The 24,856-nt window shown below is 42.7% G+C and overlaps 1 protein-coding gene and 1 gene segment (V, D, J or C); one reads left to right on the top strand and one right to left on the bottom strand.

Annotated features, from left to right (window-relative positions):
* Window positions 1–12,919: 12,919 nt before the first annotated feature.
* LOC100986365 (PRAME family member 20) overlaps window positions 12,920–24,856 on the top strand; it is a 48,482-nt gene continuing 36,545 nt past the window's right edge. For both annotated transcript variants that reach the window (XM_063603064.1, XM_063603063.1), the window contains exon 1: window positions 12,920–14,452. The gene's annotated coding sequence lies outside the window, so the exon portion shown is untranslated. The remainder of the gene's footprint in view (window positions 14,453–24,856) is intronic.
* On the bottom strand, window positions 17,670–19,429 carry LOC103784298 (immunoglobulin lambda variable 4-69-like). The segment is given in 3 exon segments: window positions 17,670–17,867; window positions 18,902–19,236; window positions 19,357–19,429. Coding segments are annotated over 3 exon segments (582 nt in total).

The raw sequence follows: 24,856 nt of genomic DNA, 5'->3' as shown, positions 1-24,856 counted from the left end.
CACCTTAGTCTATTTAGCAGAGACAAATATAAAATCATCTGTCCAGTAAACCCAGGGGGAAATGTGTGTTAATAATTTTGAATTTTTTGTTTTATTAATAATTAATATTTAGATAAGTGTTGCACAGCACATCGTTATAACATATTCTTGCATAACTAAAACTTTACACCTCTTGACCAGCAACTCCCCATTTCCTCCTCCCCTCGGGTCCTGGCAGCCACCATTCTGCTCTGTGTCTCTGGAATTTGTATATTTGAGCACATTATGACTTCAGACTGAAAATTCAGCAAGTCTCAATACCACGTTAAATACAAAATTGCCATAAAGCAGAAAGAGTGGTCTTAGACACTCTCATTACTTGCAGCTTCTTGGGAAATTTTTTGAGATGATGCTCTTCTCTAGGGCTCTGGAGCCTTTGAAGAATGGAAGAGGAGCTCACCGAGACAAATAGGTAGTACAAGAAGGAGGTAACAAGGCTCAGGGCAGAAAAGAGCACAGCAGTTCCCAGGAGGGCAGGAACTGGGAGGGGGCATTACAGATGAGGAGAGGGGTGGTATGGGGGAGCCCCAGCAGGACATGGGACATAATGAGGGCGAGGGAAATCACAAGGCTGAGAATGAATTTGAAATATATTTAGGAAACACAATACATAGGATGAGTAAGTTAAGTAATAAGAAAAAAATATATACCAATATGAACAATGTGTTAAGAAAGCGGACACCAGGGGGATTGATGAATATACTTTCCTGCCCTGGAGTACTCAGGAAAGAAACGGCATACCTTTTTTTGGATAGCAAAATGCTTAATTCAAATATTTTACATTTATCTTTAAGAATTTGTGTTTGAGAATAATTAGCTCTTGCCATTCTACTACTCTGTATGTATGTGGGTTATCATTCTTGTGTCTTTCTTCTGCTTGAATAAATAAAAAGCAAGAACAAAAACCAATTATGCTTCAAATCATCACTTAAAGTAAATAAGTTGTAAAAATTCCACAAATGGCACAGGAGTGAACCTACGCTTCTAATCAGTTGTCTAACTTGTATATCCACAGCTCAGGAGAATTATTTTGTCAATTCTGTGTGTTTTAATGTTTATTATGGTGACAGCTTAATTAAATATTTGCCAATGAATAAAATGAAACATCATGCAATCTCCGTAGTCTACTAAATGTTCACAGTATTGCATCAAATCAAATTATGTATATATATTTACATTAATATATGTAATATAGATTAATTATTATATACTTATATAATATGTAAGTATTATATACTTATATAATATGTAAGTATTCTACATTATATACTTATATAATATGTAAGTATTCTACATTATATACTTATATAATATGTAAGTATTCTACATTATATACTTATATAATATGTAAGTATTCTACATTATATACTTATATAATATGTAAGTATTCTACATTATATACTTATATAATATGTAAGTATTATACATTATATACTTATATAATATGTAAGTATTATACATTATATACTTATATAATATGTAAGTATTATATATGATATACTTATATAATATGTATTATATATGATATACTTATATAATATGTAAGTATTATATATGATATACTTATATAATATGTAAGTATTATATATGATATACTTATATAATATGTAAGTATTATATATGATATACTTATATAATATGTATTATATATGATATACTTATATAATATGTAAGTATTATATATGATATACTTATATAATATGTAAGTATTATATATGATATACTTATATAATATGTATTATATATGATATACTTATATAATATGTATTATATATGATATACTTATATAATATGTATTATATATGATATACTTATATAATATGTATTATATATGATATACTTATATAATATGTATTATATATGATATACTTATATAATATGTATTATATATGATATACTTATATAATATGTATTATATATGATATACTTATATAATATGTATTATATATGATATACTTATATAATATGTATTATATATGATATACTATATATTTATTATATATTAATATAATATAATTAGTATATGATATAATGTAATTTATATTATATATATTTATAGATAGATGTTAATTTTGTCATTGTGGCTCCCCACATTCACTTATAATTTCCATAGCACTCAGTACTGGCTAGGCTTGGATGCAGTGAGAAATTGACAGAAATCTTGGTGACTCACAACAAATGTATATTTCTCACTCCTCCACCATTCCCATCTCTGATTGAAATGCTTGGGGCTTCAGTTCACTTCACCTTCATCCCAGGATGCAGGATGGTTGAGAGAATTCTGTGAGAACACTGTGGGTGTTACGTCAGAGATGATAGAACTTGACAAAGCACAGGCTAATCTTACATCTACTGCTCAGAAATTACACCTCTCATTTCTGTTCATCTTATTGGCCAATACTAGTTACATTATCACTCCTCCGTTCTGTAGGAAGAAGGGGCCGAGGTAATACTCCCACAGAGAAGAGTGTTCCAGACTGTGAAGAGAACTTGAGTGTTACTATATCCCCATTACAGGTAATGAAGAAACTGGCCTAAGGAAGTGTTAAATAGATTGTCACAGACTGTGCTGTGCAGTAGAACTTTATGCCATTGTGCAGATGCCCTGTGTCTGAACTCTCCAGCATGAGAGCCATGGATGGAGAGCATGAGTCCAGGAGGCAGGTGAAATGAAGCTGGTGTGGCTGAGGAATATTTTTTAAAGTTTATTTAGTTTTAATTAATTAACTTTGAAATATCAACATGCAGTTCATGGGGACTGTACTGGGTGGAGCAAGCCCAAGAACACAAATGGCAGCTGGTAAAATTTGCATCCAGCGCTAGGGCTAAAAAAAGGACTACACTGACGGCTCAGTTCTGAGGCTGCTCTTGTCTACTGTCGTCTACCCATTCTAAAATGTAAACTCCACACATACGAGGCCTTGTCATAATTTTGTACACCATGCTTGAAAAGCAACCCCTAAGAGGATAAGTAGAGAAGAATGTGTTATGTTTTAGCTGTTTTACCTAAAAATTTGAATTAGCAATTATGCACACAGTTTGGTCAAATGTTTTACTCCACACTCTGGTCAGCAAGAGATGCTGTACATTGGGTAGCAAGTTTTCTGAACTCATGGTGTTCAGAGGATTATTCATCTGTCAACATAACCTTTGGAGTTGTATCCCACACATTTGTTTAACAGGAAATTTGGAACTATCGAGATATAATGCATGTAGCCTTATGTTCAGTAGAATGGGATAAGGAGGGTTCAACACAAAAGGCTGCCCAATACGTGAAACCATGTCCTTTTAATCCAGTGGTTCTCAGACAAGGGTGATTCTGCAGTGCTATCTCCCTAGGATATTTTGCAATGTCTACATTTTTTGCTTGTTTGTTAGAATTTGGGAATTAGGGTGCTATAGGCATCTGATGTGTGAGTCCCAATAATCTTATAAATGTCCAACCATGAACAGAACAGCCCCCCTCACACAATGAATGACCCAGTGCACAATGTTAAAATGACAATGTTCAGAAGCCATGTTTTAAACTAAATATTCTTCATAAAGTAATTTCACAGGGATCAGAAAAACCATCCATGAAGACAAGAAAGAAAAAGTTGTGTATTTTGGAAAGAAAATAGAGAGACACACAAACAGAAAATTTGAATTCAAACATTCAAACAGGGGACAGGAAAAAGCAACCCATGCTGGTGGGGAGAGGCTGATGGCAGACTCAGGGTGAGGGTGCTCTGGGGAGTTTTCCTGTCACTGCCCAGTGGGCCTGCAGCACTGTGAGATTGTAGCTTTCATCATGAGACTGACAGGAGAAGTCAGCCTCATCTCCAATCCACAGCCCAGAGATGGTCAGGGAGGCAGAGTTGGGGGAGCTGTCCATGGAGCCAGAGAACTGATCAGAACTAGGTAAGTGACATGAATATTTGACATAAGACATGAGAATGGAAAGTAAACAGGAGAGTTGAATTTAAAAGCGTTTTGGAGAGAGAATCCACATGGCTGGTGACCAGTTGGATCACTGGGTAGGGTAGAGAAAAGAGTCCAAATAAATTGGAGGTTTCTCATTTTGTGGACCAGTTGTGCGGGCTGCTCTTAACTTTGGTAGGAGATTTTAAATAGAACCTAATTATGACACATTGGTAAGAGTTTATTTTCCTATTTCAGAAAGGCAAGCACCAGGCAATGAAGCAGGTGGGGCTATGACAGTGAAGCTTTGCCACCTATTATCACAGACACACAGTCACACACGGTGGACTCTGTCCATGTGATGAGTTGTCAGACTGAAATGCAGTGAGGGATCCCCGGCTACCTATGGGGGCCACAGAAGAGACATAAAAACCTTTTTAAGTGAGAAAGTCCTCATTAAATTATTGAAGGTTTTATGCAATTCTTTGTGCAATATATATTTATAAAGAACATACTAACATCAGCTTGGTGCCAAATAACAATGTCATCTGAAGAGCCGGGAGGGAACCCCACACTCTGGTGTGCTCACTTCGGTGGTTCTGTTAGGGATGAGGATGGTGAGCCTGCTTTTAGCTTTCCTGTTTCCCAGGGTTTTCCCCTGGGAGATGGCGTCAACACCACCTGCTACTACTAACACAAGTAGTCAGCCAGCAGGCTCCTCTCTGCTGGCTACTTCACACTTTCCCCTCTAGCCTCTGGCACCTCTTTCCACATATTCCTTCTATTGTCCCTGATTTATCTTGTCAATGACATCAGAAGATAACTCAACAAGCTTTTCTACCCACTCTGAGCTTTTCGAGTGTTGAAGGTGAGGGGCCACAATTTAATCAACTCTAGGTATTCACATTTCCTTTATTTTATTTTATTTTATTTTTTTTTGGGCTGAGCCTCACTCTGTCACCCAGGCCAAAGTGCGATAGCGTGATCTTGGCTCACTGCAACCTCCGCCTCCTGGGTTCAAGTGATTCTCCTCCCTTAGCCTCCTGAGTAGCTGGGACTACAAGCATGCACCACCACACCTGGCTAATTTTTATGTATTTAGTAGAGATGGGGTTTCCCCATGTTGGCCAGGCTGGTGTCGAGCTCCTGACCTCAGGTGATCCGCCCACCTCGGCCTCCCAAAGTGCTGGGATTACAGGGTTGAGCCACCATGCCCGGCCCACATTTCCTTTATATTGCACCTGGCATTCACAATTATGTCCTCTAATCTTTTACCTATTAGATTGCTCTCAAATACTTGTATTTTATTTCATTGATTAATCTTCTCCTTACAGAACAATTTTCCACTTACTATGCTTATAGGATGCATTAGGTATTAACTTCACAGTAAGAATCAGAGTTTCTTAAGAAGTGTAAGTTTTCTAATAAAGTATATTTTAATTGTTGGTAAAAGTCTAAAGTCTCACATGCCAAATAAACAAATAGGGGTCTCTGCAAAGAGAAAAAGGCCCTTTGATCAATGTGTTTTCTATGTTGTGGTTGTATGGGGATCGTCTAAATGATGGGTGAAGATGGGGTTGGGGTTGCTACTCACTTCACTGGAGGAGCGGGCAGAAACCTGCCTCTGCATTGCAGTTGCATAGGACACAGTGCTCTCTCCTGGGTTGTATATTAACAAGTGAATGTCCCTAGAGCCATGTGGGGGGCAAAGATGTTGGGGGCTTTGGTCCGCCATTAGAAATGTGGTGCTGTCACACATGCATTTTTATCTCGATGGAAAACTATCTTTAAACTAGATATTTTCCCCAAAATATCAAAAATCATTTTCAACTACAAGCTAATGCTCCCACTTCATTTGTTCTTTCCAGATACTGCCTGAGGTATGTCAGAGGATAAGGAAAGGGCACAACAAGAGCACACACATGGGATCATTGTCTTGTGTGGGTGTTGGGGGCAAACAGGGACGTAGGGCCCAGGAAGCCTCAACTAAGTGTGAGGAGCAAGTCTGGGTCTGTAGAAGGAATAAAGAGAGCTCTGTGACAGAGGGAAAGGGGATTCTAATGAGAGGACAGGCATGGGCCCAGGTCACAAGAAGGTGGGATAAGGTTGAGGTGACCCTGCTGAACACACACTCAAAGGCAGACCACTGGAACCTCTGAGCATTTAGTCCAGCGTCTCCAAATAAAAGAGAAGGAAAATCTGGGAAAATAAATATTTCCTTAGTTTACCCTTGCATTCATTTTTACTAATGATTAATGCATGTGTATGTTCATATAAGTATCTAGCCACAAATATATTCACAACGTTTCCTATAAATATTCATTAATACTGCAGATTTAGTTATTTTAACTCATGATATTATTTTTAATAGTTTTGAATAGCGCACACTTTGTCACGTGGAAACCAGCCCTTGTCATTTTTGGTTTAGTTTAAACAGTGCTCTATGAGGCCCCCGCATGCCGAGTGAAGCTAGGGGAGCTCGTGAGTTTTCGTCTCACTTCCCCTGAGGCACTGTGTGAGCACTGAGGCTGCTGTCCCAGGCTGAGCAGTAATAGGCAGGCTTGTCCTTGGTCTGGAGGCCAGAGATGGTCAGAGATGCCATGTTCCTAACCGGGAGCCAGGGAATCTCTCTGAGATCCCTGAGAGTTGGCTGTTTTTCCTGTTGATCAGGTGTTTGGGGGCATGGCCCTGGTGCTGCTGCAGTCAGACAGCTCCATCTTTGCCAACATTGTTGCTGTCCCCAGTGCAGGTGAGTGTGGTTGTCTGTCCCAAGCCCTTGGATACAGAGAGCTGCTGAGTCTGCCCTGCCTGGGCCACAGACACTGCAGGGGGACAGAGAGGGCCATGAGAGCAGGTTTACAACCCAGTGAGCCAGAGAGTGAGGGGGTATGGAGCAGAGCTGGGTGTGGATCCCCCGACATAAGGTTCTTTCTCACCTGAATAGTGAGGGTGGAGATGGAGGAGAGGAGCCCAGAGCATGGTGCAGATTTCCAGCTTCCTGGAGCGCTGCTTTGGAAACTGAGCTCCTCTAAGTACCTTTGTATCTCCCAAAAACGTCGTAAGGTAGAGTCACTGTATTCACATAAGACATTGCTATGTGTCTCTTACTTGTCCACCCTGCTCTGGGTACTCACAGGTCAGAAGGAGAAAAGATAAAGAGGAGATGAGCTGACCCAGTGGGTGGAGGTGGCCTGGCTCATTATGACTCTGGGTCCTGGCAGGTCAGTGTTGCATCCCAAACCTAGTCCAGTGAGCTGATGGCTGAACTCCCTTGGAGGACCTGAGTGGTTTTCATTTGGGCAGGATCATCTCAGTGATGATCCTCACTGTCCTCAGACCCAAAATATTTCCTGCCTCTCTGCCACATCCCGGCATTTCAATGAGAGGAGCATCGGTTGTCCTGATCCTCTTTTCTGAAGCTGTTCATGAGGTTGGAGAGGAACCCAGGGTAGCTGGGAATTCTAAACAAAGCACGCATCAGGCTTAGCGATGCCCTTCTTACTAACAAAACGTTTGTCTTTCAGCTGTATCACCACATACATTGTGATTTCACTTAAGTCATCTATTAATATTCATTTTCTGTTTCAATTTTTTTATGAAAGCAATGCTCACAGGGTTGAATCACATTCATTTTATTGGCACTCATATCCTCAGCTACTGAAATAACTCTCTATTGTTTTAAATTATCTTTTAATCTTCGTATGTGTTTCCATCTTTTTCAGAGGCTCTTACATAAGTGTATATAATGTGCTTCCAGTCTAACTTTCAAATAGCTCATGGTATAAACTTAAAAAAAATTATAGTGCATGTTCATATTTTAAAATAATTTATTTCTTTAGCTCTTGGCTTTTTAATTTTATTTATGTATTTATTGCCTTTGAAACTCACAATAATACTTTGATTTTATTACTTCCAACTAGTTAGCATTCCATCAGCTAACTGCAGGTTATAAATTCCCCTTGTGTTTGACAACTAGCTTGCTTTTTATACTTTTCCCCTAGTAAGGACCTTATCATAAACATTTCCTTGTGTCTCTGTACAGAGTGGACTTGGTGCAAGACAGATGCTCACCCTCTTAAGGTATCTTCGTGCTGAGGGACTTTGCTCAAAATAGCTGAATTTGTTTATACAACCTGCTGTGAGTGAGAGTTTGGGATTCCCCACATCCTCACTGGCATCTTTTTTTTTATTTAAATTTGCAATATCATTTAACAGCTTTCCACCCTCAGTGGCTTCATGTCTTACTCAGAAGTATGCCCACAGGAATCAAAGGTCACTCAAATCCCACATTATCTACCTCTTCTCTCTCTTTTATCTTTCTGGCCCAGGCTCTAACACTCTAAACTTTCTTTTCTTGGTTTCTCTACAAAAGGTCTTCTCACTCCCTTCTTGCTCTTTTCTTACTCTCTTTGCTTTTTGCAAGGCCTGGAAAGCTCCCCATGCACAGACATGCTTGGCTCATTCCACAATTTCTACTTGAAGATCTTATTCCCTTCTCTTTGTCTCTGGTGGAATTTAACGTATTTTGATGTCACATTTATCTGCTCTCATTTTGAGACCCGTGAATGGCTTGTTTGTGTCCTTTGAACATTTTTACTGGGTTTCCTTTTTTTCTGTCTTCGCTCATTTCAAAGTTGTCTTCTGGATGCAAACAGCAATACTTTGTGCTTGCCAATGTCTTTCCACTCTTGCATATCCTTCTCTCTTTTTACCAACTGTGGCCCTCTTTGGGAAAAAAAAAAGCTTCAAATAATTGCAACCAAATACTTCAAATTTTCTTTTATGAATTGACTTTTGGGTTTATTTAAGAAGTACTTTCTCATATGAAATAAAAATAATATTTTTATTTTTCCAAACTAAAGTTTTTAAACTTTTTCTTTTCTAAATTATACTTTAAATCTGTTTGGATTTTTTAATAAAAGTATGAATTAGGTACTCTACTTAATTTTATGAACAGAGTTAGCCATATTTCCAAGGTCACATAAAAAATCATCAGTCCTATCTACTCTAATTTTTAAGAGAATTATGTAAATGTCAAGATCTCAATCATGCATGATTTTAGCTAATATTGCTTGGTCAAATAACTCAATATCTGGTATCACTTCCATTACAAATTTTTGGTAAATAATCTTAGGTAATTTTTATCTCAATTTTCAATTTGAATTTTAAAGTAAGTTAAGCAGTTTCCTAAAATATTACTGAAATTTTAATTACACTTATATTAATTTGATGGATTCATCCTAGGACACTGCCATCTTTACAATATTGATTTATACAATCCATGACATAGTATAACTCTTATAGTGTATTGGTATTTTGTATTTTTTAACATTGTTTATTATTTTCTCCTATTAACCCCTTATACATTCATTGTCACATCATTTAAATACATTTTCATAATTTTTAGTTAATATGCATTATCTGTGTTGTACTTTTTAGAATAAAAAAGAAAAGTTCAGCAGCAAGGCCTCTATTCCATGACCATAATCCCATAGTGCTGCTTTTGTTGGGGCTTCAGGAGTCAGTAGTAAAAAGGAGAGTGACAGATGAGAAAATAGAATTAGTTAAATCTGAGTTCCTTTTCCAGTCGCTGGAGACACATGTGAGACCCAAGGATGCTGTGCCAGCTCAAGGGTGGTCTCCATGTCTTTCTTGCTTTCTGATGTGGCTGGAATTAGCCTCCCTCCATCCACACCATTATCTTTCTGAACAGATTCTGCAACTCCAGGGACAGGACATGTATTACCCAAACCAGTCTGACAGTTCACCCCAGTCACCACGATGGTGTCAGGGGACATGGTGTGACTGATCTGGTCAAGTTGTCCTGAAGGCCAGAATTCCTGATCAGTGGGTCAGGGATGGCAGGTCTCGATCATTCTGGGGGGATTGTGTGCAAATTGAAATCCTGGGACTGAGGAGGTAATTTGCTCCCATGTGAGCATTCATCCAGGGGCAAGAAACGGTCATGAAGAAAGAATATCTCAAAGAAGTCTAAGAGGGAGATTCCTCTCTTGCCATCTTGAATGAAAAAGTCTCTTTGATACCTTTGACAAAGGCTAACAGGCAGTTTGATATTTCCATTGGAGTAATGAGCTCAGGGCCTCCCCCAGCCCTCTTGCCCATGAAGGCTCCTTCTGCAGCGTGACTCAATACCATCCTGTCCGTGTTCTAAGGCCAGCCTTGAGCCCTCTCCCCTCACCCAGGCTTCAGTCCCTCCTCCCCACAAACATATGCTGGGTCTAAACAGTCTCCCCCAGTGACCCTAGCTGGACCCACAGCCATCATGCTTCCCACCTCCTTGTCCATCTTGTCTGAGGCATCTGGACTTTTCTTCACAAACTTAGCTCAGATCCTCTATCTTCCTTGTCCAACCCTCTGATGGCTCCTCTACCACCATTACTGAGCTCTCCTCTTCTCTCCTCACTAAGTGATGACATCTTATTGTATTGATATTATTACTCAATTGTCTCATCTCTTCCACCAGATGGTGTCTGGTCCATGAGGACAGGGACACTTCCTGTCTTGTCCACCCTGTTTCTTGAGCCCCTAGACCTAAGGCTGGCACGTAGTAGGTGCTAATTGAATGGTGTGGATGGACAGACGTCTGGCAGTTGAGGCTCTTTGGTCAGACACAGTGGGTGCTGTGTTCCTGGTCCTGTCCTGATCCATGATGGACTTGGTTCCCGGGGAAGCCTGACCCTGGTATTGAGGAATTGATATGGCTTGGCTCTGTGTCCCCACCCAAATCTCATGCTGAATTATAATATTAAGTGTTGGAGGAGGGGCTGGTAGGAGGTGATTGGATCATGGGGGCAGATTTCTTTCTTGCTGTTCTTAAGATTCACTATCATGAGTGAGTTCTTGTGAGTTCTGGTTGTTTAAAAGTGCATAGTATCTCCCCTTCTCTCTCTCTCCTGCTCTGCCATATCAAGATGTATTTGCTCCCCTCATCCTTCCTCCATGATTGTAAGTTTCCTGAGGCCTCCAATTCATGCTTCCTGTACAGCCTGCAGAACTGTGAGTCAATTAAAGACTGTGAGCCTTTCTTCATAAATTACCCTGTCTCAGGTAGTTCTTTATAGCAATGTGAGAATGGACTAATATAGATATTTATTTCAATATATGACAGTATGACAATTTATTATTGCCAAGGGTTGGATATGGGGGTAGAATTGAGAGAGGACTGGGAAACATTATTTAGGCCACGTTTGCTTCAATGCATCTCATACCCCACATTTTGTCCACCAAACAAAATCACAGTTAAGCACTTATTTGGTGAATGGGTTGGGGGCTGCACAGGGAAACTCTGTCACTGGAAAGACAGCATGTCTTTGTCTTCCTACCCCGGTGGCCTACAGTTCTGTGTGAGCATTAATGCTTGTGTGCCAAGATAAAGAAAAATAGTCAGCCTTATCCCCAGACTGGAGCCCAGAAATGCTCAGCGAAGCCTGTGAACCAGGGCAGGACCCTGAAGGCCAATGGCTGTTTTCACAAATGAGGAGCTATGGAGCCATTCCTGGGAGCTGCTAGTACTCATTAACATGAAAACCACCCCCAGTGCTGGTGGCACTTCCAGTGCAGGAGATAGTGACCCTCTACCTTGGGGCCCCTGCCACCGACGGAGGCTGAGTCAGCACAGACTTGGCCCAGGACCCTGGAAGTGGAAGAGACACGGAAGTGGTGATACTGTTCTAGAGACAAGAGGAGAAAGCAGAGTCCCTTGGGCTTCCCAGGGCTCCTCCCCTGGCCCTGTGTCTAGTCACCTGTACAGTGAGTGAGGAGTATGAGGAGGAGAGGGGACCAGTCCATGGTGGAGATTGGCCGGAGTCCTGCCTTCTGTGCCTACAGCTACCGCAGAGCTTCTCCCAATCTTTCTCCCTCTCTTTATACTCTTTGAGGAAAAAAATCCACCTATGCAAGTGACAACCTCTCAGCTTTTTGATCCCACTCTGTGTTTGAGTCAGGGTCAGGGCCCTGTGCCTTTGGGGATCAGGGGAATGAGCAGGAGTGGAGCTGTGTTGTCCCATGGGTTTGGAAGTTCACAGCTGTGAGGCCTTAGCAGAGGGCAGGAGACAGAATAGGTGGATGATGCCAGCTCTGAGCACACACACACCCTTCAGGAATGGACCCCAAGCACTCTCTGTTGTCCAGCCCCAGACACACTACTGGCTGATATGCTAACCATTCAAGTTTAATACCATCATGGAAGTAAAATAAATTGTAAGATTTATTTTTCAGAAACACAGTAGTCTAGGTAATTTTTGTAAAGATAATATATATTGCAACAAAATAATTGAAGCTCTCTGAGTCCAATTTCAAATATGATAGAGATCTCAAGTATGACACTGAAGGAGAAAATATAATTGACTAATATCCTATGGCTCTTGGTGTTTATTTATGTGAGGCAGAATGCAGTGGAGAAACCCTGTGAGCAGTCTCTGCAGTGACTCAGTCTGATAAGAGAGCAGAATCCACTGAATACATGTTGTCCCTTCATTCTGTGCCTCCCATAATGCATTGTGCCACACCAGCCTATTGTGACTCTCAGCGGGGACTCATGAATTCAATACCATGTCTTCTGTCTGCATTGGGTGAAAAACCTGTAGGTTTGTCTGTAGAGTGGGACACTGGATCATTGGATTTCACAGCCAGGCAGGGGAGCTGGACTAAGTTATTCTTACTGTCTCTCAATCAACACACTTCAGTCTCCTCAGATTCTGGTTTTTCGTGTTTGTTTGTTTTGGTATTGAGATAGGATTACTTTTATCTTACACTCATGAGATTGAAAAAAATAACAAACATTATTGGTTTAAAATGTAAATTATTTTCACTGTGTCTAGCTAGGGTACTGTCAGGCTAGATAATACACCATTTTTTTGTTGAAAGAAAGTAAGGAAAGCCTTCTGTCCTGCATTGTTCCATCACCACTAACATCATTGTGACTCTTCACAATGTCACCAGGGGACAATGTGAAACTTCTGAGGTCAGCAAGGCCTGAGGCAAACTCAAATGGTTCCTATTTCAACAAAGTTGGACTCTTGCTTACAGGCCTGTGCACATGGTGGAGCAGGTGCTTCCTCCCCAGGGGCAAACTCAGAACTCACAGCCACCCTACACCTCCCCTTTAGAGAGGAGCTGTTCTCTGGGATGAAGACTCAGAAATGTATGCCTATGATGGTGGTAAAAAGAATCAGGTTTGAATAATGGACCAGACAAACACTGACATTTTACCAAAAAATATGAGGGAGATAAAAAGAACATTGCGGTGTCCAGCCTCAGTTTGAAGACCCAGGGGTTCCTGCAACATCCACACCATGGCCTGGACTCCTCCTTTCCTCCTACTCTTCCCTCTTCTCTCACACAGCTCAGGTTCATGGAGATCTGGGTGGGGCTGGGCAGATGAGGGACCAGAAGGCCACTCGAGAGGGGGTGTTCTAGGCTGACCAGTCTCTAAGGGAAGAAGGTGCATCACCAAGTACATGTGCCCCTTGAGCCTCAGTGGGCTCATCTAGAAAATGGGTTTTTCTCTCAGCAGAGCCCATCTAGATGGGTGGGGGCTCAGTGGGGTGAAACCTCACCCGTGGATCGCAAAAAAGGGCGACATGGAGAGAGGCGCCTGAGAGATGCCAGAACCAACTCTGACCATCTGGCCCTCAACTCATCACCTTGTAGATGCTGCCTGTTGGCCAGGCCTGGTTAATTGTTTTCCTTCTTCTCTGCCTTGAATAAACAGGGATTCCCAAGGGTAAGCAGAGCCTCACAAACAGGATGAGGCTACTAATGTGCCTTCCCTGCCCATGGGTGCTCTCCCTGATAGGTTCCCCTTCAGCTCTCAGGCTGAGGGCAGAGACAAGAGCAGGTTCACAGCTGACTCTTCCAGTTCAGCCCCATCCTGAGTCCAGTACAATGTGGCCAGTGTGGTGAGAGGCAGGTCTTCAATTGTCAAATAGTTATTGAGTGCCTACCTTCTCCTGGGCACAGAGTTTAGTGTTGGGAATGCCATGATGATCTAGAGAGCCTCATTCCTGCTTCATGCTGACCCTAATGGGAGCACAAGGATGGAAGGCCACAGGGGACCTTCCTTCCTCCCTTCTGCCACTGGGGGTAAGGAGGCCAGAGAAGCCTCTGCTGCACTCAGGGTTCTGATGCAGGATGACCTGGTGGGATCATAGAGGAGGAGGGAACAGGGTGTGACGTGAGAACTGAGGAAGCATCAGCATGTCCTTAGGCTTCCTGGGATTCAGGTGAAGATGTAGAGAAATTCACAAAGTAGACATGGAGGGAGAAACACAGAGCTGAATAACAGAATCCAGGAGAAGAGAATTCCCAGGAATACAGGGATTGTGATTCAGAAAGAGAGACCCTGGCAGGGCAAGCGCCTCAGAAATCCAGTAACATGCGATGTGGTTTCCTGGGGCCAGGAGCCTACTTACTGGCAGGGCCTGATCTGTTAGGGCTACTGGAAAGGAAGGCAGGAGAAGCCATGTGTCAGCAGGCGGAAGCATGCAGAAAGGTGAGAACACGGGCAGAAGGAGAGTAGATTTCACTTGAGGAGAGGCTGGAGAGGAGGTGTGAGATGGGAATGTCCAAAATCTTTGCTAGATATTTTATATAAATTGGATCCTGTCACTTTGTAGATTTTTTCTTACAGGAGAAGATAAATTCAGAGCTTAGAGAGTTCTACTATTGTTGTTTAAGACAGTGTTTCTCTAACACAGGAAATTATCCTCACAGGTCCTGCCCTAGTGGAATAGAAACTCTGTGTGTTTTAAAATGTTCTTTAAAATTATTCACCATTTTACTGGTCTTTTCAGAAATATGAGTCGATTAAAATTTTTGACATGTTCATCTTGCATTTTTGAAAGTAATGTATAATCTTTTTATTATAATCATACTCTAACCCTTTTGAGGTTATTCATTGAGAAAACCAAGAAAATTTACTACCTTGTATTTACACTGTTGTTTCTAAGGAGTGAACTCTTGAATCTCTGGAATTTATTTTCTTGGATCATGGAGTAGTTCCTATGAGGAATTAAAACTTTTTCCTTGTTCACCTGTATTTTTCTAGAAGATATCTCTCCTCTGTTCCTTTCTTTGTGACCATGGGCTATTGATAAATGCTTTTCTTTTTTATTCCTGAAGGAGGTAAAATAGATAAATGTTTTGGCATCATTAGCTAGTTAGTGGAAAATAAGCCATAAGAGGGAATAAGAACTTAAAAGAAGGTGCAGAATTTGGGGAAAGAAGTGGCTGTAGGCCTGAAGACATAACTTGATCTTATTGGATAGAAACAAAATATTCTAGAGAGACACTGAGAGGGAGAGTCTAAAGTTTCAGGGCAAAAAAAGGAGAATTCAATTAGAGCTTTAATAGCTAGATTGGTGTCCTGAAAGGACAGAGACAGTGCTGAATTAAACAGGCTGACACTGATCCCAGACCACTGGGACAAGGGCCCCATGAAAAGTAGACTCTCAGCAATGACACAGATGTCCCAGAAAGCAGTAGCTTTGGGAGGTGAGCAGAAGGAGGCCCCACTTGGAAGTGTGTGGGCATTGGGAAAGGTGCAGGTGCTGGACCCTCAGGCTGCTTCTCACCTGAGGGAGGGACAGGTGCACAGGTGGTGGGCAGTGGCCACTCCTGTGGCTTCCTGACCTCCTTGCCTTTCTTACCCCCTCTGGGACAAGGAGGCCATCATGGGGATGTGTATCTGCTTCCTCCCTCTCCTGAGACTACCTGTATCTCAGGTCAGTGCCTGCATGGCAATAGTGTGTCTGTCTAAAATTGGTCTGTGGGAAGAATGTCAGCAACATCAGGGAGCTTGAACTTTGTGAGCCAGAAATTGCCTGGCTTGTGATCCTGTCCAGGTCCCAGCATCTACAGGACAAAACCCAACATGAACTAAGGATGGGAGTGGATGACAGAGTGATGCACATTGTGGGATCACGTAGGCAAACCTCCTTTTTTTCCTGTTGTCTGGACCCAAAGTCTCCCAGCCATGAGATGAGCATGTGACTGACCCCAGCTGCAACTACAGGCATCTGCATTCTGCTGTCCAAACCGATCAGACAACCCACTGGTCAACATGATGGCGTCAGGGGAGATGGTGTGAGTGATCTGATCTAGTGTTCTCAAAGGCAAAAATTCCTGGTGGGTTGGTCAGAGTGTATTCCCTCATTCTGGAGCATTTGTGTGTGAATGTGATACCTGAGACTGAGCAGTATCTTGTTTGCGCATGGGAATTTAGCCTAGGGACAGGACAGGACATGGAGAAGAGACATCTCAAGTAAAACTCATAGTGGGATTCCCCCCTTGCCATTTGGAGAGAAAAGCGTCCTGTGACAACTTTGAAAGAGGCTGGGAGGCTGTTGTCTGAGTTTCCATCATGGTGATTAGCTCATGGCCTCCCCCAGCCTCGTTGCTCATGGAGGCCCCCTCAGCAGGGGTTTCGCATCCACCCCCTCCACTTTCCAAGGCTATTCCTGAGCCCTCTCTCCTCACCCAGGCTTCAGTCCCTCCTCTCACAAACACAGGCTAGACCTGACCTTTCTCTCCAATAACCCCAGCTGGCCCCGTGGCCTTCATGCTTGCTGCCTCCTTGTTCATCTTCTTTGAGGCATCTGGACTTTTCTTCATAAACTTGAGTCAGATCCTGTGTCTTCCTTGCCCAACCTTCTGATGGCTCCTCTACCCCCAACTGAGCTCTCCTCACTGTGTGATGACATCATATTGTCGCATTGACATTTTTACTTGATTGCCTTATCTGTTCCACCACTCAGTGTCAGCTCCATGAGGACAGGGCCCCTTCCTCTCTTGTTCATCATGTACCTTGAACCCCTGGATCTGAGCCTGGTGCACAGTAGCTTCTCAGTGAATGAGGTGGATAAACAGACCTTTGGGAGTCGACTATCCTGAGTCAGACACAATGACCCTGGTCCTGTTTTGACCCGTTATGGATTTGGTTTCCAGGACAGCCTGATCTTGGTATTGAGGGATTTCTCTTAATATGAGACAATACGACAATTTGTTACTGCCAAGGGTTGGGTGTGAGGGTAGAATTGAGAGGACAGAAACACATTCTCCACACTGCGTTCACTGGAGTGAGTTTTAAAATCTAAATTTTTACTAAACAAATGAAAAGCAACGTTAATCAGCTGACTTGCCCAAGAAGTGGGGGCTGCACAGAGAAGCTCCATTGCTGGATGGGCAGCAGCTTTTTCTCCCACTTCCCCACTGGCCTGAAGTACTGCCTGAGCCTTGGTGCTTGTGTCCCAAGCTGAGAATAAAAATCAGCCTTTTCCTCTGCCTGGAGTCCAGAGATGCTCAGAGAGGCCATGTTCTCCAACCTGGAGCCTCAGCATTGGGCCTATGCCCCTAAGGGTCAATGACTGCTTTTATATATGTGGAGCTCTGGGTCTCTCGGAGGCATGTTTGTACCAGAGCACATGCCCGTGCCCAACATTGCTGCTGCTTCTAGTGCAGGAGCTGGTACCCACCTGCCCCACAGATGCATGCACTGCAGGTGGCTGGGTCAGCACAGGCTGGGCTCAGGACCCTGGACATTAAGACAGACACAGGGTGAGAGGTGGGTCAGTGGACAGAGACACATGCATAATCCTTGGTCTTTTGATCACCAGCCCTGACACTGAGCCCTAGCCACCTGTGCAGTGAAGGAGAAGGCGGGGGAGAGACCATAGTGGAGACCCATACATAGCTCTACATCCTGAGGATCATCAACTGAGCCTGGGCTCTCCAAGTCCCTTGTACTCCCTCCAGCAGCTCAGGGTGAGGAGGGCATCCTTCATACCAACCAGCCTCCTCCCCTGGGCTGTCCAAGCCCTTTCCTGGGCCATGACTTCGATCCCTCCCTGAAAAGCTGACACATGAAGAGGATGGTCCTGGTTGATGCTGTTCTGTGGCTCCGTGGGGGCCTATAAGGAAACAGCTGCTGGTCTTGTGAGCGGGGGGTAGAGGGCTCCAGCCCAGGGTCAGGGAGTGGCTCTCGTATGGGGTCTCCAGCACAAGCTTTAGGGACAGACCACAGAACAGCCTACTGCTTGAGGTCCAGATGCACCCATGTATCCTGTCTCCTCCACTGTTCACTTTGTCATCCCCAAGAAGGATGGAGATGGGCAGTGTTTAGGCCATAACACACCTTAGTCTCACATTTCCACAGACCCTCCTTCCTGGATATACTTGCTTAGCTCACTGTGAGGTTTATAGGGCAGTTCTGGGAGGCTGGACTCCCTGAGGAGCCTCCACTAGGGGACATCAGAGCAGGAAGCCCAATGGGGACAGGGCAGTGCCTCCCTCCAGGACACAGGGAGCTGCTCCCTCTTTCTTCTCCCTGGGCTGTCTAGAGCCTGCACCCAGACTGCTTTGTTTCTCTCTGGGCCTATTTCTTCTTCTCAGCCCCTCAAGAAATTAGACTGCAGAAAAGGAAAAGATTAAAAAATAAATTTAAAAATATTTGCCAGCACCAAGCATAAATTCTAGGGCAATATGACACCAAGTGCAATTTTGAGAGGAGAGAGGGGAGCCCTAGGTAGGCTTCTGATTCCTAATTATCCTTCCTTATTTGGGCACTGAGAGGCAAATAACATCTTCCAAAGGGCAGGGTCAGCACTCTCTAAATCTGTCCTGAGTACATGGAATGATGACTCTTTCAGGATTTGGAAACAATTTCTAAGGCTCATTTTTCTTCTGTCAAGAGAAAATGGTTAGCTCCACAGGCACTGAATTCAGCACATTTGGAAAATTAGGTAATATTTCATAGTCATCATGATATTTTTGTTTCTGTTTTTAGTTTTCCTGAGACTTCAGAAAACTTGAATGAGAAATTGAGAGTAGAAACATTTTAAACCAGACGGTGCTTCCAAGTGGAGTGTGTACATATAAAACATATTTGAAAATTTAAAACTTGTCATATAACAAGACCCTGAGCAGGCTGAGGTTTCTGTCCCACTTCCTCATCTGCCTGTGTCACTGTGTGAATGCCAGTGTCCCAGGTCTGACAGTAATAGTCAGCCTCATCCTCAGACTGGAGGCTGGAGATGGTGAGGTAGCGCTCAGCCCCAGAGCTGGAGCCTGAGAAGCGATCAGGGATCCCGTCCCCCTTGCTGTGGCTGCCATCACTGTTAAGCTTCATCAAGTACCGAGGGCCCTTCTCTGGCTGCTGCTGATGCCATGCAATGGCGTAGCTGCTGTGCCCACTGCTCAGAGTGCAGGTGAGCTTGACCGAGGCTCCCAGGGAGGCAGAGGCAGAGGGCGATTGAGTCAGCACAAGCTGGGAGAGAGACCCTGAAAACACAGACACCCATTATCGGCTGGAGTCAAGAAAAGAGGGAAGGACATTCCTGGCATAAGTTTGGGAGGTGGTATCAGTGAGCTGGAGGTCAGGGTGCTGAGGGCCATCCTGACCTGTGCAGTGGAGGAGGAGGGTGAGGAGGAGGAGTAGGGTAGAAGCCATGGTGCAGACTCCCCAGAGCTCTGCTGAGGCTGACAGATGCAGGTATTTCTTACCCACCCTGTAGTCCCAGAGGAGAGAGAGGGGCCCTTCATGCAAATGTGCTCCTCTTCCTCTCCCCAACCAAATCACTCCGTGTGCCTGAGTGTCAGTCCCAGTGGTGGGGTGACATTTCTGGGAGGGGTTACCTGGGCTGGGCCTGGCCTGAGGCTCTCCAAGGGCGCAGAGAGAGCGCAGCTGCTGGCCCCAGTGAACCCTGCGTGGAGACCAAGTTCAAGTGTTTGGTTTCCCAGCTGAGAAACCCACAGAGCCCTCAGCAGCAGACCAACAGCACCCCCTTCTGCCTAGGCCCAGGTCCATCGTGTCTGTGACCAGATGCCAGTGGGTCCTGACAGAGGCTTCTGCCCGGACCAGGGCCTTGACCACGGCCTGCTCTCTGTCCAAGGGCAAAGTGGGACCCCTCATCAGGGCAGCCTCCTATTTTATTTCAGACTTTAGTTTTCCATTTAGCCCTCTTCAGTGGGAACGGGACACACGATCCACCCCACTTTGCAAGAAGTCCTCAGGAGAAAGGTGTCTCTCATACACGTTCTATTTGGTAGGTGTAATGGGATAATTTACGTTGACTGGAACAGAATGTCTCCATTCTGCAGTAATGGAGATGTTGTGAGAATGGATTGGACTGTTGGCTACATGAGCATCTGCATTTGTAAAAACCATCAAACTGTATAATTAAGACCTGTGAATTTTACTTTATATAAGTTATCTTTCTATATAATAAACAGAAAAAACAGGAGAAAATGGCAACTTTTCAGACAAAACCCGATGGAATTCGCCACCAGCAGAACTGCTCTACAGGAAATTCTAAAACTGTTTTTCAGTGAGATGAAAAATTATCTGTTAGTAGCCTCCCAAATTAGAAATAAATATTTTAAAAAGTGGAGAAAAGAGGGTAAACTCAAAGGAAAATTGAGTACATAAAACAATGATTTTTACATCAGTTGGTGTTACATGCATATATGTGTAAACGTAATGGTGCATGTGTATCTACTTATGAACACATATTAATAGAGGTGCGTGCATATTTGTAAACATAACATAACTGTATGTTTTGATATTAGGTAAATTGCTAGAGAGTAAATGGAATTGAAGTTTCTGCACTCTGACTCTGTACTCCCTGAAGCTCTATTTTAGACCCTGAGCTGCCCTAGTCTTTTTATAGTTTCCCAAACAATCAAGGGGACAGATTTTCTACCTTGAAATAAAAACTTAATGTAGGGCTGTCCCCACCTCACCCCTTGGCCTGGATGCTCCCAGGCCAGCAGGAGAATGAGAAGAGAAGAGTTGAGCCTGGGGAGGTTTCCAATGGGGAGAGGACACTTGGCCTTTGATAGGCCCCGGGTCCAACAGGTCAAAGCTTTGGGCCAATCAGGGAATGGGGAACTTGCCATCTGATCAAACCCGAGGGAGACCCCGAGTGTTTTCCCAGCTGGTGGGACCGTGTCAGGAGAGCTTCAATGTCCCTGACTGATTGCCGGCCCCAGTTTCTATCAGGCCTCTTCGACAGGCCTGAGCCCTTCCCTGGAGGGTCCTAGATGGCCTGGATCAACTTTTCTAGTGCTGCTGCTGCTCATCACCTCAGAATGGATGTATCGAAATTCCAAGTTCTAGATGAGCATTGTTGGCCCAGAGGAGACAATCTCACTGGGACTAAGTTAGAGAAGACTTGTCTTCCATCAGCATAGCATAGGAGTAATAGGCTTTTTAATTAGATCAAATAGAGCAACCCAAAAGAAGTAAAACAGGAAAAAAAGAAATCTATCTTTCCACGTTTTAGTATCCTGGATGCAAAAAAATTAAATTCTTTCTACTGCTCATGCATTGGGTAAACCCCTCACCAGTCAGTTTTAGGCACTTATTTTGTTTTATTTTATCTTTTTTTAAACCTTTATTTCTTATTCAAAAGTACATCCCAATGTCCTACAGTTAGTACTCTGCTATGTGGAAATAATAAGAAAACATCTAATTTGTTTTTCTTTTTTTTTTTTTTGTATTTCTTTCTTTTTTTTTTTTAATTTATTTTTTCTTAATTTTTTATTATACTTTAAGTTTTAGGGTACATGTGCACACTGTGCAGGTTAGTTACATATGTATACATGTGCCATGCTGGTGTGCTGCACCCACTAACTCGTCATCTAGCATTAGGTATATCTCCCAATGCTATCCCTCCCCCCTCCCCCCTCCCCACCACAGTCCCCAGAGTGTGATATTCCCCTTCCTGTGTCCATGTGATCTCATTGTTCAATTCCCACCTATGAGTGAGAATATGCGGTGTTTGGTTTTTTGTTCTTGCGATAGTTTACTGAGAATGATGGTTTCCAGTTTCATCCATGTCCCTACAAAGGACATGAACTCATCATTTTTTTATGGCTGCATAGTATTCCATGGTGTATATGTGCCACATTTTCTTAATCCAGTCTATCATTGTTGGACATTTGGGTTGGTTCCAAGTCTTTGCTATTGTGAATAATGCCGCAATAAACATACGTGTGCATGTGTCTTTATAGCAGCATGATTTATAGTCCTTTGGGTATATACCCAGTAATGGGATGGCTGGGTCAAATGGTATTTCTAGTTCTAGATCCCTGAGGAATCGCCACACTGACTTCCACAATGGTTGAACTAGTTTACAGTCCCACCAACAGTGTAAAAGTGTTCCTATTTCTCCACATCCTCTCCAGCACCTGTTGTTTCCTGACTTTTGAATGATTGCCATTCTAACTGGTGTGAGACGATATCTCATAGTGGTTTTGATTTGCATTTCTCTGATGGCCAGTGATGATGAGCATTTTTTCATGTGTTTTTTGGCTGCATAAGTGTCTTCTTTTGAGAAGTGTCTGTTCATGTCCTTCGCCCACTTTTTGATGGGGTTGTTTGTTTTTTTCTTGTAAATTTGTTTGAGTTCATTGTAGATTCTGGATATTAGCCCTTTGTCAGATGAGTAGGTTGCGAAAATTTTCTCCCATGTTGTAGGTTGCCTGTTCACTCTGATGTTAGTTTCTTTTGCTGTGCAGAAGCTCCTTAGTTTAATTAGATCCCATTTGTCAATTTTGGCTTTTGTTGCCATTGCTTTTGGTGTTTTGGACATGAAGTCCTTGCCCACGCCTATGTCCTGAATGGTAGTGCCTAGGTTTTCTTCTAGGGTTTTTATGGTTTTAGGTCTAACATTTAAATCTTTAATCCATCTTGAATTGATTTTTGTATAAGGTGTAAGGAAGGGATCCAGTTTCAGCTTTCTACATATGGCTAGCCAGTTTTCCCAGCACCATTTATTAAATAGGGAATCCTTTCCCCATTGCTTGTTTTTCTCAGGTTTGTCAAAGATCAGATAGTTGTAGGTAAGTGGCGTTATTTCTGAGGGCTCTGTTCTGTTCCATTGATCTATATCTCTGTTTTGGTACCAGTACCATGCTGTTTTGGTTACTGTAGCCTTGTAGTATAGTTTGAAGTCAGGTAGTGTGATGCCTCCAGCTTTGTTCTTTTGGCTTAGGATTGACTTGGCGATGCGGGCTCTTTTTTGGTTCCATATGAACTTTAAGGTAGTTTTTTCCAATTCTGTGAAGAAAGTCATTGGTAGCTTGATGGGGATGGCATTGAATCTGTAAATTACCTTGGGCAGTATGGCCATTTTCACGATATTGATTCTTCCTACCCATGAGCATGGAATGTTCTTCCATTTGTTTGTATCCTCTTTTATTTCCTTGAGCAGTGGTTTGTAGTTCTCCTTGAAGAGGTCCTTCACATCCCTTGTAAGTTGGATTCCTAGGTATTTTATTCTCTTTGAAGCAATTGTGAATGGGAGTTCACTCATGATTTGGCTCTCTGTTTGTCTGTTGTTGGTGTATAGGAATGCTTGTGATTTTTGTACATTGATTTTGTATCCTGAGACTTTGCTGAAGTTGCTTATCAGCTTAAGGAGATTTTGGGCTGAGACGATGGGGTTTTCTAGATAAACAATCACGTCATCTGCAAACAGGGACAATTTGACTTCCTCTTTTCCTAATTGAATACCCTTTATTTCCTTCTCCTGCCTGATTGCCCTGGCCAGAACTTCCAACACTATGTTGAATAGGAGCGGTGAGCTAATTTGTTTTTCAAGTATTACATTTTTTACCCATGAATTATCCATACTGGGCCAGGTGTGGTGGCTTATGCCTGTAATTCCAGCAATTTGGGAGGCCAAAGCAGGAGGATCAGTTGAGCCCAGTAGTTACAGACCAGCCTGGGCAACATAGTGAGATGTTGTCTCTACAAAAAATAAGCAAAATTAGCCAGGCATGGTGGTGCGTGCCCGTAGGCTTAGCTACTTGTGAAGCTGAGGTGGGAGGATTGCTTGAGCCTGGGAGTTTGAGGCTGCAGTGGGCCATGATTGCACCACTGCACTCCAGCCTGGGCAACAGAGTGAGACACTGTCTCAAAAACAAAACAAAACAAAAAAAAGCCAGGCGTTGTGGCTTATGCCTATAATTCCAGCTCTTTGGGAGGCCGAGGTGAACACATCACCTGAGGTCAGAAGTTCGAGACCAGCCTCGCCCACATGGCAAAACCCCATCTCTACTAAAAATACAAAAATTAGCTGGGTGTGGTGGCGGGCACCTGTATCCCAGCTACTCAGGAGGCTGAAGCAGGAGAATCGCTTGAATCTGGGAGGCAGAGGTTGCAGTGAGGCAAGACTGTGCCACTGCACTCCAGTCTGGGCAACAGAATGAGATTTTTTCAAAAAACAACGACAACAACAAAAAAGAAACGGAAAGAAATATCCACACTGTATGTTTGTGTTATTAATTCAGGATTACATGGTAAAACTTTTCCATCATTTACTTTCATTTAATGTTTTCTGTAAACATAATTATAGATACACGTTAAGGTGAAAAAATATGTAATAAAGGTTTAGTTACACTTCAACCAGTTTTCCTCAAAAGTGGCATCTTACAACACAATATGCAATTTACAAAATCAGAATGATGCAATTAACATTGAAGTAATGCTTTATGCCATTTTAACTAGGTGTTTATTTGTGTTATCATTTTACTTTTGTGTATATACTTCTATTTAGAGTTTATTATAGAATCGCATGCTTGCCTCTTGTTTTTTATTTTTCTCAGTGTGACAAACTCTGTGTTTAATATATGTGCTTAGTTCATTTACATTTAATGAAATTATTCACATGGTTGGATTTAAGCTTACAATTTTAGTGTAAGTTTCCTTTTTCTCTTTATAACTTTTGTTCCTCTCCACCCTGTTTCTGCTACTTTTGGATTATTTGAGTATTATTTAGTGGGCTCTTTTGATTTTTATATTGATTTTATATTGGTATTTCTGCACAGTTTTACATTGGTTGCTGTAAAGATTACAACATGTACACGTAACTATTCATGATCTATTTAGATTTAA

This window comes from Pan paniscus, chromosome 23 (genome assembly GCF_029289425.2).
Source record: "Pan paniscus chromosome 23, NHGRI_mPanPan1-v2.0_pri, whole genome shotgun sequence".
In the NCBI taxonomy this organism is placed as follows: domain Eukaryota; kingdom Metazoa; phylum Chordata; class Mammalia; order Primates; family Hominidae; genus Pan; species Pan paniscus.
Note: the sequence above shows the minus strand (reverse complement) of the source record. Positions and strands in the feature narration are given on the sequence as shown.